The 13,215-nt window shown below is 55.6% G+C and overlaps 1 protein-coding gene across 1 annotated transcript; it reads right to left on the minus strand.

Annotated features, from left to right (window-relative positions):
- Nucleotides 1-216: 216 nt before the first annotated feature.
- VAT1 (vesicle amine transport 1) lies at nucleotides 217-11,520 on the minus strand. Its single transcript, XM_054088169.1, has 6 exons — nucleotides 11,147-11,520; nucleotides 8,107-8,314; nucleotides 7,195-7,365; nucleotides 7,021-7,110; nucleotides 6,029-6,270; nucleotides 217-4,531 (listed from the first exon to the last, which is right to left on the minus strand). Exons 1-6 carry the CDS (start codon nucleotides 11,459-11,461, stop codon nucleotides 4,430-4,432), a joined length of 1,128 nt encoding a protein of 375 aa, XP_053944144.1. The 5' UTR covers nucleotides 11,462-11,520; the 3' UTR covers nucleotides 217-4,429.
- Between the last annotated feature and the right edge of the window lie 1,695 nt (nucleotides 11,521-13,215).

Below are 13,215 nucleotides of genomic sequence, written 5' to 3' on the forward strand. Positions count from 1 at the left end.
CCCAGAACTGAGCGTTAGAGTGATACAGAACTCAAGGCAACAATTAACAGCTGTCCTTGAGAGCAGAGGCATCTTCTTGCCCTGGGAGCCCTGGAATTTATAAACTGAATGTGTCCACCCCTAAAAGTGCTGGAGAAGCAATAAAAGCACCTCAGAGGCTGGGCTGGGGCAGAGGGTTCATTCCAACAGAAGATTGAGCACGCACGCACCACTGAGGGCTTTGTTACGCTTTTAATTACCATTTGAAACACATAAGGCATATGGCAACATTAGACAGAGGAGCATTACACATTATAGTCATGTAAACAGCACTGGCAGACTTGCTTTCTGTCCCACTTGGTTACACAGACAAAGCGGAATATACTTAAACGAAGATTTTTTTTTGTTTGGATATGTGCGTGTAGGATGAGCATCACTCGCGTCACACACTTGCAAATCGACACAACAGACAGACCAGACCACACGGTGTAAGAGGCTCGAGAGTCTAACGCACTTCACATCGCGCTACCACTCGCCAGTCACGCTTTGCCATCACCAGGGCTTGGCCCACGGGAGACTTCATCAGGTAACAAGAGTGGTTTTACACCTATGGCAGCAGCTCAGGTGGGCGAGGATCCTGCACCAACTAAAGCCCGAGGCTCGCAACGCTTCTTAACTTCTCCCCGCTCCATCGATTTTGGTTTCATACAGGTGTCTGGAATTAAATGGGCAGCTCAACTCCTTCCCTTATCCCAAGTGCTTGGCAGGGGTCACGCTCTGCAAGCCGAGGCTGCCTCTGCTCCCTTCCCCTTCAGCTGTTGGCGTGCAACGCAACCGAGCTGGAGAGGAACCGGAGGCGCAAACACGGCAAAAGCTGCCTGGTGATAGCAAAGGAGCTGTATTTTGTCCAAGACCAGCAGCACCAGTCTGGGAAGGCGACTGACCCAGGAATAGCACTCACACAGCCTGCGTGAGCCGCGCCCCACGGCACAGGGTAAGGGGCAGGGACACCCATGAGCTCCTTACGCTTTCTCGGACCCCTCCGGCGCAACCTTTGGATCAGACAATCGGCAAAATGAACATTGAACTGCAGTCCTCATCACTGGAACACACTATTTCAGCACCGGAATCTCCCATTTCCTCAATAGCTTTGCCCTAAAAAGTTAAAAGGATGTTGAGTGAAATGATTTTTATCCCAGGGTTTTTGTTTGGTTGGTTTTTTTTTTCTCCCTGCTTTGGTCCTTAGTATACAAACCTGCTGGTTGAGTTAAGACACTTGAAGTTGGTTTAGAGAGGTTCTACGCTGACTGGCCCATAAAATATTTGTCTATTTAAAAATAAACCTAAAATAAACCCCAAAACCCAAAAAAACATCCAACCATGCAGAGCAAAGCATTGATCGTGAGGCAGCGAAGAGCACAGTTACATTTAATCTTGGTCTCTGCAGAAAACATTGCTGCTACCAAGGGACGTAGAACAGTCAGTGCTAAACTCTAGCAGACACAAACTGCTTAGCACTCGTGCCCTGATAAGGGCTTTGGGAATGTGTAGGCAGAAGATAACACAAGCAGCTACACAAAGAGAGTCAAAAGCCTGGATTTTTCCAAGGGCTAAGGCTGGGGCAGCAGCTAAAGCCTCACTCAAGGGCTGGCTGGAGCCAAGCAGCTGCCCTGGGGCAGAAAAGGGCTCTACAACAGCTCCTCTGGAGTGTGGACCACAGAACCACCAGGATGGCCCTGGAAAGGCTGTAATACATGGAAAGGGAGCATCTGATTCACAGTAAGTCGGACTACATCACCAGCATTCACAACACAGCGCTAGCAAGATTCACGACAGGTTTTTTGGCAATACTTTGAAAGGCCAGAATGGAAAAGGCTCCAGTGACTTCCTAGTCCTTACAGGCACGTAGAAGAAGGCACTGATATTGGTTTTTGTGGCGTGCCGCGAGGCGGCACATCAGAGGTGTCCTGCGGGAAGCTGCGAGACTCCCGCTTTCCTCCTTCACGCTGCCTCGGGAGGGACAGACTGCGAGAGCCCGGCTACGCTGCCCGATCCAAGGCCATCCAAGTAAGGCACTGAGCACGTGCTTCGCCGAGAGTAAAGCAAGGAGAGGACGTTACTGTGAAACACAATTTGATAGCTTTCCCTCTCTACTTGTGTGCAGAACCTGAAGGTGTGCAGGGTTGTGTGCCAGTTGAGCGCGCTGCTCTTGCACCAAGGTGAAGTGCGGTTATTTGGAGGAACAGGTCCAGACTCCCCATTTCAGCAACTGAGACAGTCTTTCTGTTGCCAGACCTGGTAAAGCAGCATTAGACACCGTTGGATTTAATCTGAATTAGCACAACAGGGCAGGCTGAGAGGAGAAGCGGCACGATTTTTGGATTCAGAAAGGTTAAAAAGTTGTGCTTGAGTGTTCCACCAGACCACCTTTAGGAAGTTCAAGGTCTCTCAAGTGCAAGAGATGGAACGACAAGGATCTGCAGGAGGGCTCCAGCTCTCCGAGGGAACGGGGTTGTTTGAATTACTTAAAAGGTACCCAAGGTGAGTCCCATATAGCCTGTGCCTACGCATTTCTAAAGAACTGGGGACAGAGCCCAAGCACCTGAAATAGAACCTGCACTGACAGAGCGGAGCCCCACTGGAGGCTGGAGTTGGCCAAGGAAGAAGCCTCCGGTCCTGCACATCGCTTGGCTGCTCTCCAGCAGCAGAGAGCCTTCATCTACAAGGCCCTTTGCCCAGCAGTCACCTTCTCTCCTTGGGCTTTGGTTAAGCAGGACTTCAAGTCGCAAGGTTTTGCTCCTGGAGCCTGAGCTCTTCCGCAATGGGTAGCTCTTCTTGGTGCCCTCAGGTTTACCTTTTCGAACCCAAAACGAAGCCTAAAAAGCCCACAGCACCTACAGCCCACAACAAAACCTCAAGCACAAACAGCACCACGGTCGCACAGGGTTGAAAACGGGGTCCAGCAGGAGGTGGGGCACCAGCCAAGTGCTCATGGAACTGGGCTTGGATCTCTGCATAGCTCCGTTTGCAAATGCATGGAAAAAAAAAAACAGGAAGAAAAACAAGAGTTCTGGTCTGAGAGGAGCACCGCCCCGGCAACGCCTAAGCCCTGGGTGCTGGGAGGGAGCCCAAGGGTCTCCAAGACTTGCATTTTCAGGGGAAGAAGAGTCAAGACTCCTGCAGCACTGAGCCATGAGGCGAGAGGTGGTGTGAGCAGATACCTAAGGAGCGGATACCTACGGGAGAAGGGAAAAGCAGGATTTAAACTGCTTAAGATGCCCAGGGCAAGAGGCTTGACAGAGAGCTGGGCAGTTCACCATCTACACTGCTAACTTGGCGATAGTTTTGAGGAGTGCCGTGCCAGACCGAGCCAGCCCAGGCTCCTGGAGAACAGCCTTACAGGACCGGCTCTTGCAAGTTAATTCCCAAACTGCAACACCTCCCCAGCTCACAGCAAGCACAGGGATTTCTGTTGTTCCCATCTTGCTGAAGTCTGCTTCAACACTGCAGCCCTTGGAAATATAAACACGAGGGTGAAGTTTAGCCTTAACAATACCGACTTGGAGCCCAACATTAATAAAGCACAGAGCCAACATCAATTGTTCCAGTCATTTGAGACACAGTTGAGTCCTTATGGTCTCTAAAAATCAGACACAGTTTAGATCTCCCTACGCAGTTTGGAATCAGAAAATGGACATGATCGAGTTACCTAATCAGAAAATGGACACGATCGAGTTACCTAATTTCTTCTGCGTTCAGACACAGCCCAACCAGTTGGGTTATTTGCTGACTGCACGGAGAAGTGACTGCAAACCAAGTGCAATACTCGACAGACTCCAGCACACCAGGATGGTTACTTACAAGTTAAAGCCAACGTGACTAGTTGCTATTGACTGGTGTTAGAGGTCTACGGAAGCAGAGAGAAGTTAGCGCGACCAGAGGAGCAGCCCGTGCTAGGATTAAACTAGACCAGCCGCGCTTTTCTTTCGGCTGAGGAGGAAACCTCCTCAGGTTGGCCCGTTCTCCTGCTGAACGAGCTTCTCAAAGGCGACAGCACAAATGCTACAGCTCAGCTTCTGTGGAGACACTTGGCAGTTGTTATACGTTACGCTTGGACTTTACAGGGATGGACTACGCAGTCGTTAGTCACCAACTGCCCAGAAGCTTCAGCTGCGCTGCCAGGGAAAAAGAAGGTTAGTTTGAAAATTCAGTGGAAAAAACAGTGGTTAGGAAAATGTATGAAATAAAGAGGTGTCAGAACACAGAGTGAGGGCAGGAGGCATATCTGGCAAAGGGTCAGTCACAACGACAGCATGCAAACCTCATCTGAACTTCAACCACGATGCTCTTGTACTGGTGAAGATGGAAGCTACTGATCTGTCCATTTCCAGGTCCCAAAGAGATCAGGGAGTTAAACCATGAATTCACAATCTGCACGAAGCTCTTCTCCTTAGTTCTCTTCTTTTTTGGATTCTTCCTTGGGTGCTTCAGGAACCAGGATGACCTTTCCAATGTTCTTCTTCTCTTGCATCTGCCTCATGGCATCGGCCACCTAGAAGCAACAGGAATCTTGTGAAACCCACACCCTCCACAAAGTGCAGTCATGCCTTTCCTGGACCCCCTGGGCCATCCAAGCAAGTTCCAAGCACTTGGCTGCCTCTGCACAGATGCTTTTTGGACAGAGTTGAGCAGTTACCCCAACCTGCCCACAGGAAAGTGACCTCAGGAATTCACACAGGCCAACTGTAAGGGACGCAAGGATGCTCTGCTAGACAAACCGTGGAAGGATGAAGTGTGTGTCACCATGGCTTCCTTTCCAGAGAGCACTGCAGAAACCCAGCCAGAAGGACAATGTTTCTACCATCTACACAAGCATAGAACAATAGAATCACAGAATCATGGAATGGTTTGCATTGGAAGGGACCTCAAAGCCCATCCAGTTCCACCTTCTGCCATGGGCAGGGACACCTCCCACTGGATCCGGTTGCTCCAAGCCCCATCCAACCTGGCCTTGAACCCCTCCAGGGATGGGGCAGCCACCACTGCTCTGGGCAACCTGGGCCAGGGCCTCACCACCCTCGCAGGGAGAGGGGTCTTCTTCCTAAGATCTCATCTCAATCTCCCCTCTTTCAGCTGAAAACCGTTCCCACTTGTCCTATCCCTGCCCTCCCTGATCCAGAGCCCCTCCCCAGCATTCCTGGAGCCCCTTTCAGTACTAGACGCTTCTCTAAGGTCTCTCCAGAGCCTTCTGTCCTCCAGGCTGAACAACCCCAACTCTCTCAGCCTGTCCTCATACGGGAGGTGCTCCAGCCCTCGGATCATCTCTGTGGCCTCCTCTGACCTCACTCTAACAGCTCCATGTCCTTCCTGTGCTGAGGACTCCAAAACTGACCGCAGGGCTCCAGGTGAGGTCTCACCAGAGCGGAGTAAAATACACACACAGATTTTTATTCCTATTATTTTTAAGCAAACCAGCACCTGGGCCAGGCTTGGAATCAGAGTTTTCCTTAAGCATCTACATCAGCCCAGTCCTCAGGTGCTAACACCAACTGCCCGTCAGCAAGTTCTTTGCTTCCCAGCAAAGGGTTTCCAAGGGGACAACCTGACCGTGCCTGGACACAGTGATGCAATAACAAGGAGACGCTGAAAAACCTGCAGCTCCCTTTCATCACTCTCATTCTGCTTCGACGCCCGGGCTCTTTTTCACTCCTGGAAGGGCAGCAGCAATCTCTCCAGCTGCATAATTATAGGGTGCAGACTCAGGGCAGTCTCCATCTGATGCACATCCCAGTGCCTTCGTGGGCTGCTGTGGTGCACAGAGCCCCGCTGAGCACCTGCCCTGTCCCACAGGGACACTGTCTGGCGTCGCTCAGCTCTGTGCGCTGGAGCAGAAGAGCCCAGCCCTTTATTCCCCGTTAAAAGGGTTGTCTGAGAGCAGATGGTTGTTAAACATTTGCAACAGTTCAGCCCCCCACTAAAGTTCGATGGGCAGAAAACAAATGGCCTGGTAATTTTGGGGTTCCTCCAGCCTACGTTAGCTCAGACTCACCTGATCAAAGGGCCATACGGAGTCTATTTTGGGCTTGATTTTGCCTTGACTGTACAGGTTAACCAGCTTGGCTACAACACCGCTGATAAGCTCAACCTCTTCATTCATATATCCCAGGTGGTAGCCACACACGGCCTTATTATGGTGTAGGAGCTGCAAAGCGTTGATGCTGAACTGGTTCCACCAGGTTTTAGCCATAGCCACGAGGTTCTTCTTCTGCCCTGTGAGCAGGTTTGCTACTCCTAGAAAGAAGGGAAGGCACTGATGATACAGCCTCAAGATACACAGAATTCGGGTTATCGGTACCCATATAATGCAAAAAATACAGAACAACTCTCCTAAGAGGGCAGCAGCGGAGGCAAGAGAGGGTTACAAGTCACATCCAGGCAGGACAGCACCTCCCCTTCTCCTACAGCCAGGCTTCTCCAGGGAAGCCACACGCTGCAGCGGCTCTCGGACAACAGAAGCAGCACACTGCCGCAAGTGTCTGGAATCCTGCTGGAGGCTGTGTGAGGGCTTTGTCTCCAGGACAAAATCACAGTGTTTCAGGGCTGGAGAATGGAGAGATAAGTATTCAGTAGCCTCAAACCTCATCACCCACACATCCTCTGGAAGAAAAGCAAGGCTCTATTAGTGCTGTGCATTAACCCAGCCTGGACAAAGCAGCTGTGCCAGCGTTCCTCCGTGAGGACATTCCAGCTTCCCCTGCAGGCACTGGCTCGTACTCAAAAAGAGATTTCACCATGGGATGGAAAATCCTCGGAGCCTGTGACCAGAGCTCATGGGACAAGGTACAAATCTCACTCCTCTCAGTGCCTCAACCAGGAGAAACGTCCTAAAGAACTTCATAAAATAAGAGAACTACAACACACAGTCAGCAGCAGCGATGCTCCCTCCTGGCTGTGCATTCCCATGTAGATCTGCACCCACTCTGCCATCACATGGTCCTTCCTACACCACAGCTGGGGTTCAACCACGCTGCTCCCACTCACCATAAGTGATGACTTTGCCCATTGGCTTCAACAGGTTGAATGCTTTGGATGTGTCGGCTCCTCCAAGGGGATCCAAGACAATGTCAACACCTAGAGGGAATGGAAAGTAACTAGAAGTTTCTTTGCACTTCAAGAAATGCAAGACTGATGTAGAAGTTCTCTGCCACAAGGTACCTTTGGGAGAGATTTTCCGGACCTCCTCTGCATAATCCGTGGTTCTGTAGTCAATGGGGTGAGTGACTCCTCTTTCCTTGAGCGACTCGTGCTTGGAGGCGGATGCTGTGCCAAAAATGGTGACGTTTTCTATGGTCTTGCACAGCTGGATGGCAGCAGTTCCCACGCCACCTGAAAACCAGCAGTGAGAAAGATGTAGAAGCAAACTGTCCCCAGCAGACAGAAAAGCCTGGTGAAGGGTCTGAAGAACAGGGGTTATGAGGAATGGCTGAGGGAACTGGGATTGTTTAGTCTGGAGGAGGTTGAGGGGAAACCTCATCACTCTCTGCAGTTCCTGGAGAGGAGGTTGGAGAGAGGTGGGTGCTGGTCTCTTCTCCTAGGTAAGAAGAGATAGGATGAGAGGAAATGGCCTCAAGTTGTGCCAGTGGAGGTTTAGGTTGGATACTAAGAACAATTTATTTACTAAAAGAGTAGTGAAGCCCTGGAAGAGGCTGCCCAAGGCAGTGCTGGAGTCTCCATCCCTGGAAACGTTCAAAAAGCATATAGACGTGGCACTTGGGGACATGGTTTAGCAGGCATGGTGTGGTTGGGCTGATGGTTGGACTGGATGATCTTAGAGGTCTTTTCCAACCTCAGTTACTCTATGACAGGTACGTTACCCCTGCTGGTTATGGCAGCAGTAGGAGGGTATGGAACAAAGGCTTGGTTGATGGTGTCACAGGCTGGGGAAGACCAACTCCAGCTGCTGGGAAAGGGGTTCAGCATTTCCAGTGCCCAGGCCAGCACGAAGCTCACATCTCCAGCACTTCTGCCAGCCCAGCCCTGTTCTGCTCGCCCTCTCACCCGTGCCACCCATTTCGAAGCTGCGTGTTGAGGTCAAGAGTCAGTGCGGGGGTGGCAAGAGCTATTTACCTGCAGCCATGTGGATAAGGACGCTCTGGTTGGGTCTGAGGTTTCCAAAGTCGAACAGGATCATGTAGGCAGTGATGTAGTTGACAAGAAGAGCAGCCGCTTCCTCGAAGCTCATCCCCTCGGGCATCAGGAAAGTCTGATTGGCTGGCACGTTCACCACTTCTTGCCAGAGCCCTGACCTAGCCAGGACCATTACCTTATCACCAACCTAGAGCCAAACAGAGGACAAGGCAGTCTGAAACAAGCCCTGAGCCACCAAGAAGTCATCACATCCTTGCCCATATGCCAGAACGAGGTACGCGGTCACTGTTCCCTCTGTGGAGGTCTGGTCTGCAGCACCCCAGGCTTGGGTTTGAGCCCACAGCCTGTGCTCCAAATGTTGGACAAGCCGTATCACAGCACAGCAGTGCTCTCCACGGGCCTGGACACAACACCAGGAGCTTCCGAGGGGCTGCAGGTGGCCCGGGCTCTGGCTTGCACCCAGCATGCTGTCTGACTGCCGTCTGCCTGAGCCAACAGACCCCTCTGAGGTAAGAGGGACGGGGGCCATGTCCTGCCCTTCTTGTCCAAGCTGGCAGCAGGAGCCTGTACACCGTGAATTATTATTGCTGCCCCTTACAAGGATGACCCTCCCAACGGGCAGGAGTTTGGGGTAACATTTAACAGGATCATAGAATTATGGGATGGTTTGGGTCAGAAGGGACCTCAAAGCCCACACAGTTCCACTCCCTGCCACGGGCAGGGACACCTCCCACTGGATCCGGTTGCTCCAAGCTCCATCCAACCTGGCCTTGAACCCCTCCAGGGATGGAGCAGCCACCACTGCTCTGGGCAACCTGGGCCAGGGGCTCCCAACTCTCACAGGAGAGGGGTCTTCTTCCTAAAAGCTCATCTCCATCTCCCCTCTTTCAGCTGAAAACCGTTCCTCTTGTCCTATTTCTGCCCTCCCTGATTAAGAGCCCCTCCCAAGCTTTCCTGGAGCTCCTTTCAGTGCTGGAAGCTGCTCCAAGGTCTCCCTGGAGCCTTGTCTTCTCCAGGCTGAACAACCCCAACTCTCTCAGCCCATCCTCCTGTGGGAGGTGCTCCAGCCCTCAGATCATCTTCATGACCCTGGAGAAAGCACATCCAGCCTTAGGCAAAAAATCCAGATCTAAGCTTCAGGCCTGAAGTCTGAGGTATCCCCCAAAATCTGCTCTTATCCCACTGCGCAGGAAACACCCTCTTGCTGTGTATCGCGAAGGAGATGACAACACACCAGGCAATCCGATCAGCAATCTGACCAGTGTCAGAGCCAAGACAGCGAGCAGAGAGGCTCCTCCGTGTGGGGGTTTGGCATTTACACTTGAATAAACCAAGATGTTTTCCAGGAGGGGAGGGAATCATCTCTGACACAGTAGGGTTGTTTTTTTTTTTGAGACGCTTTGTTTTTCTAGTTGTGCACTCAAGAATCATCTTAAAGCACCAAAACCGCAACAGCCCTGAGACTCAAAGGGATGCTCAGTCAACCGCTCTGTCCCCGGAGCTGGAAATGCAGCAGCTACACGCTCATGGGCCACAAACCCAGCACCCATCCTGCTCGCGTGCAGATCTCGGGTGGTTCCGGATGGCTCTGGAGTGGCTTCCTTCCACATTTGCGCCATTTAAGATGTTGGTCACAAATGTGCGGGGAAGCAGCACAGTTACACTTTAGCCTGACAGCCCCTTAGCAGAAAGCTTTGTAGATGCAAATTCCCCAAGGAACACGACCCATTCCTCCAGGGAAACCTTAGAGCAGCTTCCAGGAGTGAAAGGGGCGCCAGGAAAGCTGGGGAGGGGCTCTGGATCAGGGAGGGCAGGGATGGGATGAGAGGGGAACATTTTTAAGCTGAAAGAAGGGAGACAGATGAGATTTTAGGGAGAAATGTTTTCCCGTGAGGGTGGGGAGCCCCTGGAAGAGGTTGTCCAGAGCAGTGGTGGCTGCCCCATCCCTGGAGGGGTTCCAGGCCAGGTTGGATGGGGCTTGGAGCCCCTGATCCAGTGGGAGGTGTCCCTGCCCATGGCAGGGGTGGAACTGGATGGGCTTTGAGGTCCCTTCCAACCCAAACCATTCTGGGATTCTCTGATTCCAGCCTTTCCCCACGACTCCAGATCCTGGCCCTCAGGGCGCTTGGACGATGATGCTGACGGGTTCTGCACTTTGTCCGCAGAGGGATCCATCCCGGTGCTCCGGACAGGGAACGAGGCTCTACCGGCCCCACCGGGGAACCCTGTCCGCACTGCGGGGACGGATCCAGCTCCCCTCGCTTCCCTCTGATTCCCTCGGGGCAGCCGAGGCTGCCGGTCCCCCCGGGGGATGCTCGGGCACCCGATTCCCTCGGGGTCTCCAGGACCCGGTCCCCCCGGGGCAGCCGAGGCTGCTGGTCTCGGTCCCTCCTGGTCTCTGGGGCTCCGAGCCCGGTGGGGCCCCTCGGGGACCGTTCCCACCGGAGCAGTCGAGGCTGCCGGTCCCTCCGGGTGCCGGGGTCCCCCGGGGGATGCTCGAGGACCCGGTTCCTCTCCCCGGGGGGATGCTCGAGGACCGGTAGGGCTGCTCGGGACCCGATTCCCGCCCCCGGGGGGGATGCTCGGGGACCCGTGAGGCTCCCCGGGACCGCTGGGGCTGCCCGGGACCCGGTGCCCTCCCCATGGGGCTGCTCGGGGACCGGAGGGGATGCTCGGGGATCGGACGGGGGGGGACCCGGTATCCCCCGGAGAGGATGCTCAGGGACCGGAGGGAGATGCTCGGCGACCCGCTCCCTCCCCAGGGGGATGCTCGTGGACCCTGTTCCTCCGCTCGGGGACCGCAGGGGATGCTCGGGGACCCGGTCCCTCCCCAAGGGGATGCTCAGGGACCGGTGGGGCTCCCCAGGGGGATGCTCAGAGACCCGGTTCCTCCCCCCGGAGGGATGCTCGGGGACCGGAGGGGATGCACGGGGACCCGGTCCCCTCCGGGGGATGCTCGGTGCTCGGAGCCGGCAGCCGCAGGGCGCGGTCCCCGCAGTGCGGCGGGGCCGGGGCTCACCTGCCGGTCGCTGACGCCGTCCCCGAGGGCCCGGACGGTACCGGCGCACTCCATGCCGGGGCAGACGGGCGGCGCCGGTAACCGGTCGTAGAGCCCCTGCCGCCCCAGCAGATCGGCGAAATTGAGCCCGCAGGCTCGGACCCGCACCGAGACCTCGCCGGGCGCCGGGGACCCGCAGCGCCGCGTCTGCACCTTCAGCTTCTCGTACCCCCCGAAGCCCGTCAGCACCAGCGCCCGGTGCTCGGCGGCCTCGGCGGGCGGCTCGGGGGGCTGCTCGGGGGGCTGCTCGGCGGCCGGGGCCGGCTCAGAGGCCATGGCGGAGCGGAGCGGGGCGGCGGCGGCGGCGGCTACGGGAGCGGCGAAAAGCCGGGGCGCGGCCGCGGGGAGGAGCGGAGGCGGCGGGGCGGGGCGGGGAACGGGCCGCCTCCCGCGGGGGGGCGCCGGGCAGGGGGAGCCGAGCCGGGGCCGCGGGGGACGGTGCGATGCATCACGGGGCCCGGGGAGGGGGCATGCCGGTGTCCCGGGGGAGGATGCACCAGCATCCCAGCGTCCCGGGGGGGTGGATGCACCCGCATCCCGGAGTCTTGAGGGAGGATGCACCCGCATCCCAGCGTCCCCGGGGGGCGGATGCACCCGCATCCCGGTGTCTTGAGGGAGGATGCATCCGCATCTCGGTGTCCCGGGGGAGGATGCACCCGCATCCCAGTGTCTTGAGGGAGGATGCATCCCGGTGTCCTGAGGGAGGATGCACTCGAATCCTGGGAGAGGATGAACCCTGCATCCCAGTGTCCCGGGGGAGGATGCACCCACATCCCATTGTCTTGAGGGAGGATGCACCCGCATCCCGGTATCCTGAGGGAGAATGAACTCACATCCCGGGAGAGGATGGACCCCGCATCCCAGTGTCCCTGGGGAGGATGCACCCCGCATCCCCGTGTACTGGGGGAGAATGCACCCACATCCCATTGTCTTGAGGGAGGATGCACCCGCATCCCGGTATCCTGAGGGAGGATGAACTCACATCCCGGGAGAGGATGGACCCCGCATCCCAGTGTCCCTCGGGAGGATGCACCCCGCATCCCCGTGTACTGGGGGAGAATGCACCCCTCATCCCAGTGTCCTGGGGAGAGGATGCATCCCGGTGTCCCAGGGGAGGGTATACAGCTCTCATCCCAGTGTCCCACTGGGAGGATGCACCCCACATCCCAGTGTCCTGGGAGAGAGGATGCACCTCGCATCCTAGTGTCCTGGGGGAAGATGCACCCCGCATCCCGGTGTCCCAGGGGAGGATGCACCCCACATCTTGGTTTCTCTGGGTGTGGGGAATCCCCACCCTGCATCCCAGTGTCCCAAGGGCTCTGCCACCCTGCATCCTGGTGTCTGGGGGGTCCCTGCCCCACAGCCTAATGTGCTAGGGGGGGCCCTGCCCCACATCCAAGTGCCGTCAGAGGTCCCCACCCCACAGCCTGTTGTCCCAGGGGTCCCCCAGCCACACTGCAGTGTCTCTCCCTCCCCACCACCCATTTCTTTCCCTTTATATTTTTGCTAAATGATTCCTTTCAAGCAAACACGGTGCTCGTGTCATTCTCCGAGATGCTCTGGAGATGGCTGTTCTCTGGCTGTCACCTCGCTGAGTTACCACCACAATTAACCGCGAGTGGTTGGTGTCACATGGGTTGGTTGCAGGACCATTTCTGCACGCAGCCCTCAGCGGCCGAGCGTCGCGGGGCTGAGCCACGGGCTGGCTCGCAGACAGAGGGAGGAGTGAGGCGTTTATCCTGGAACTGCAGACAAACAACTCCGTTGGGTGTGCAGACGGATCGATGGATCCAGCCTCTCCTCCAGCTTGTGAAGCATCTGCCAGCAGGCAGGAGCCCTCTCCATCAATCCATTACTGGGAGCTGTATCCTGTGTATCACATTTCCCACCGCGTCTGCAGATGCATAGAATCACAGGATCATTAAGGTTGGAAAAGACCTCTAAGTTCATCCAGTCCAGCTCTCAGCCCAACCCCACCGTGCCGACTAAACCATATCCCAAAGTGCCACATCCACGCACTGTTTGAACTG

The sequence above is a fragment of the Cuculus canorus genome, chromosome 25 (genome assembly GCF_017976375.1).
Source record: "Cuculus canorus isolate bCucCan1 chromosome 25, bCucCan1.pri, whole genome shotgun sequence".
NCBI classification, from domain to species: domain Eukaryota; kingdom Metazoa; phylum Chordata; class Aves; order Cuculiformes; family Cuculidae; genus Cuculus; species Cuculus canorus.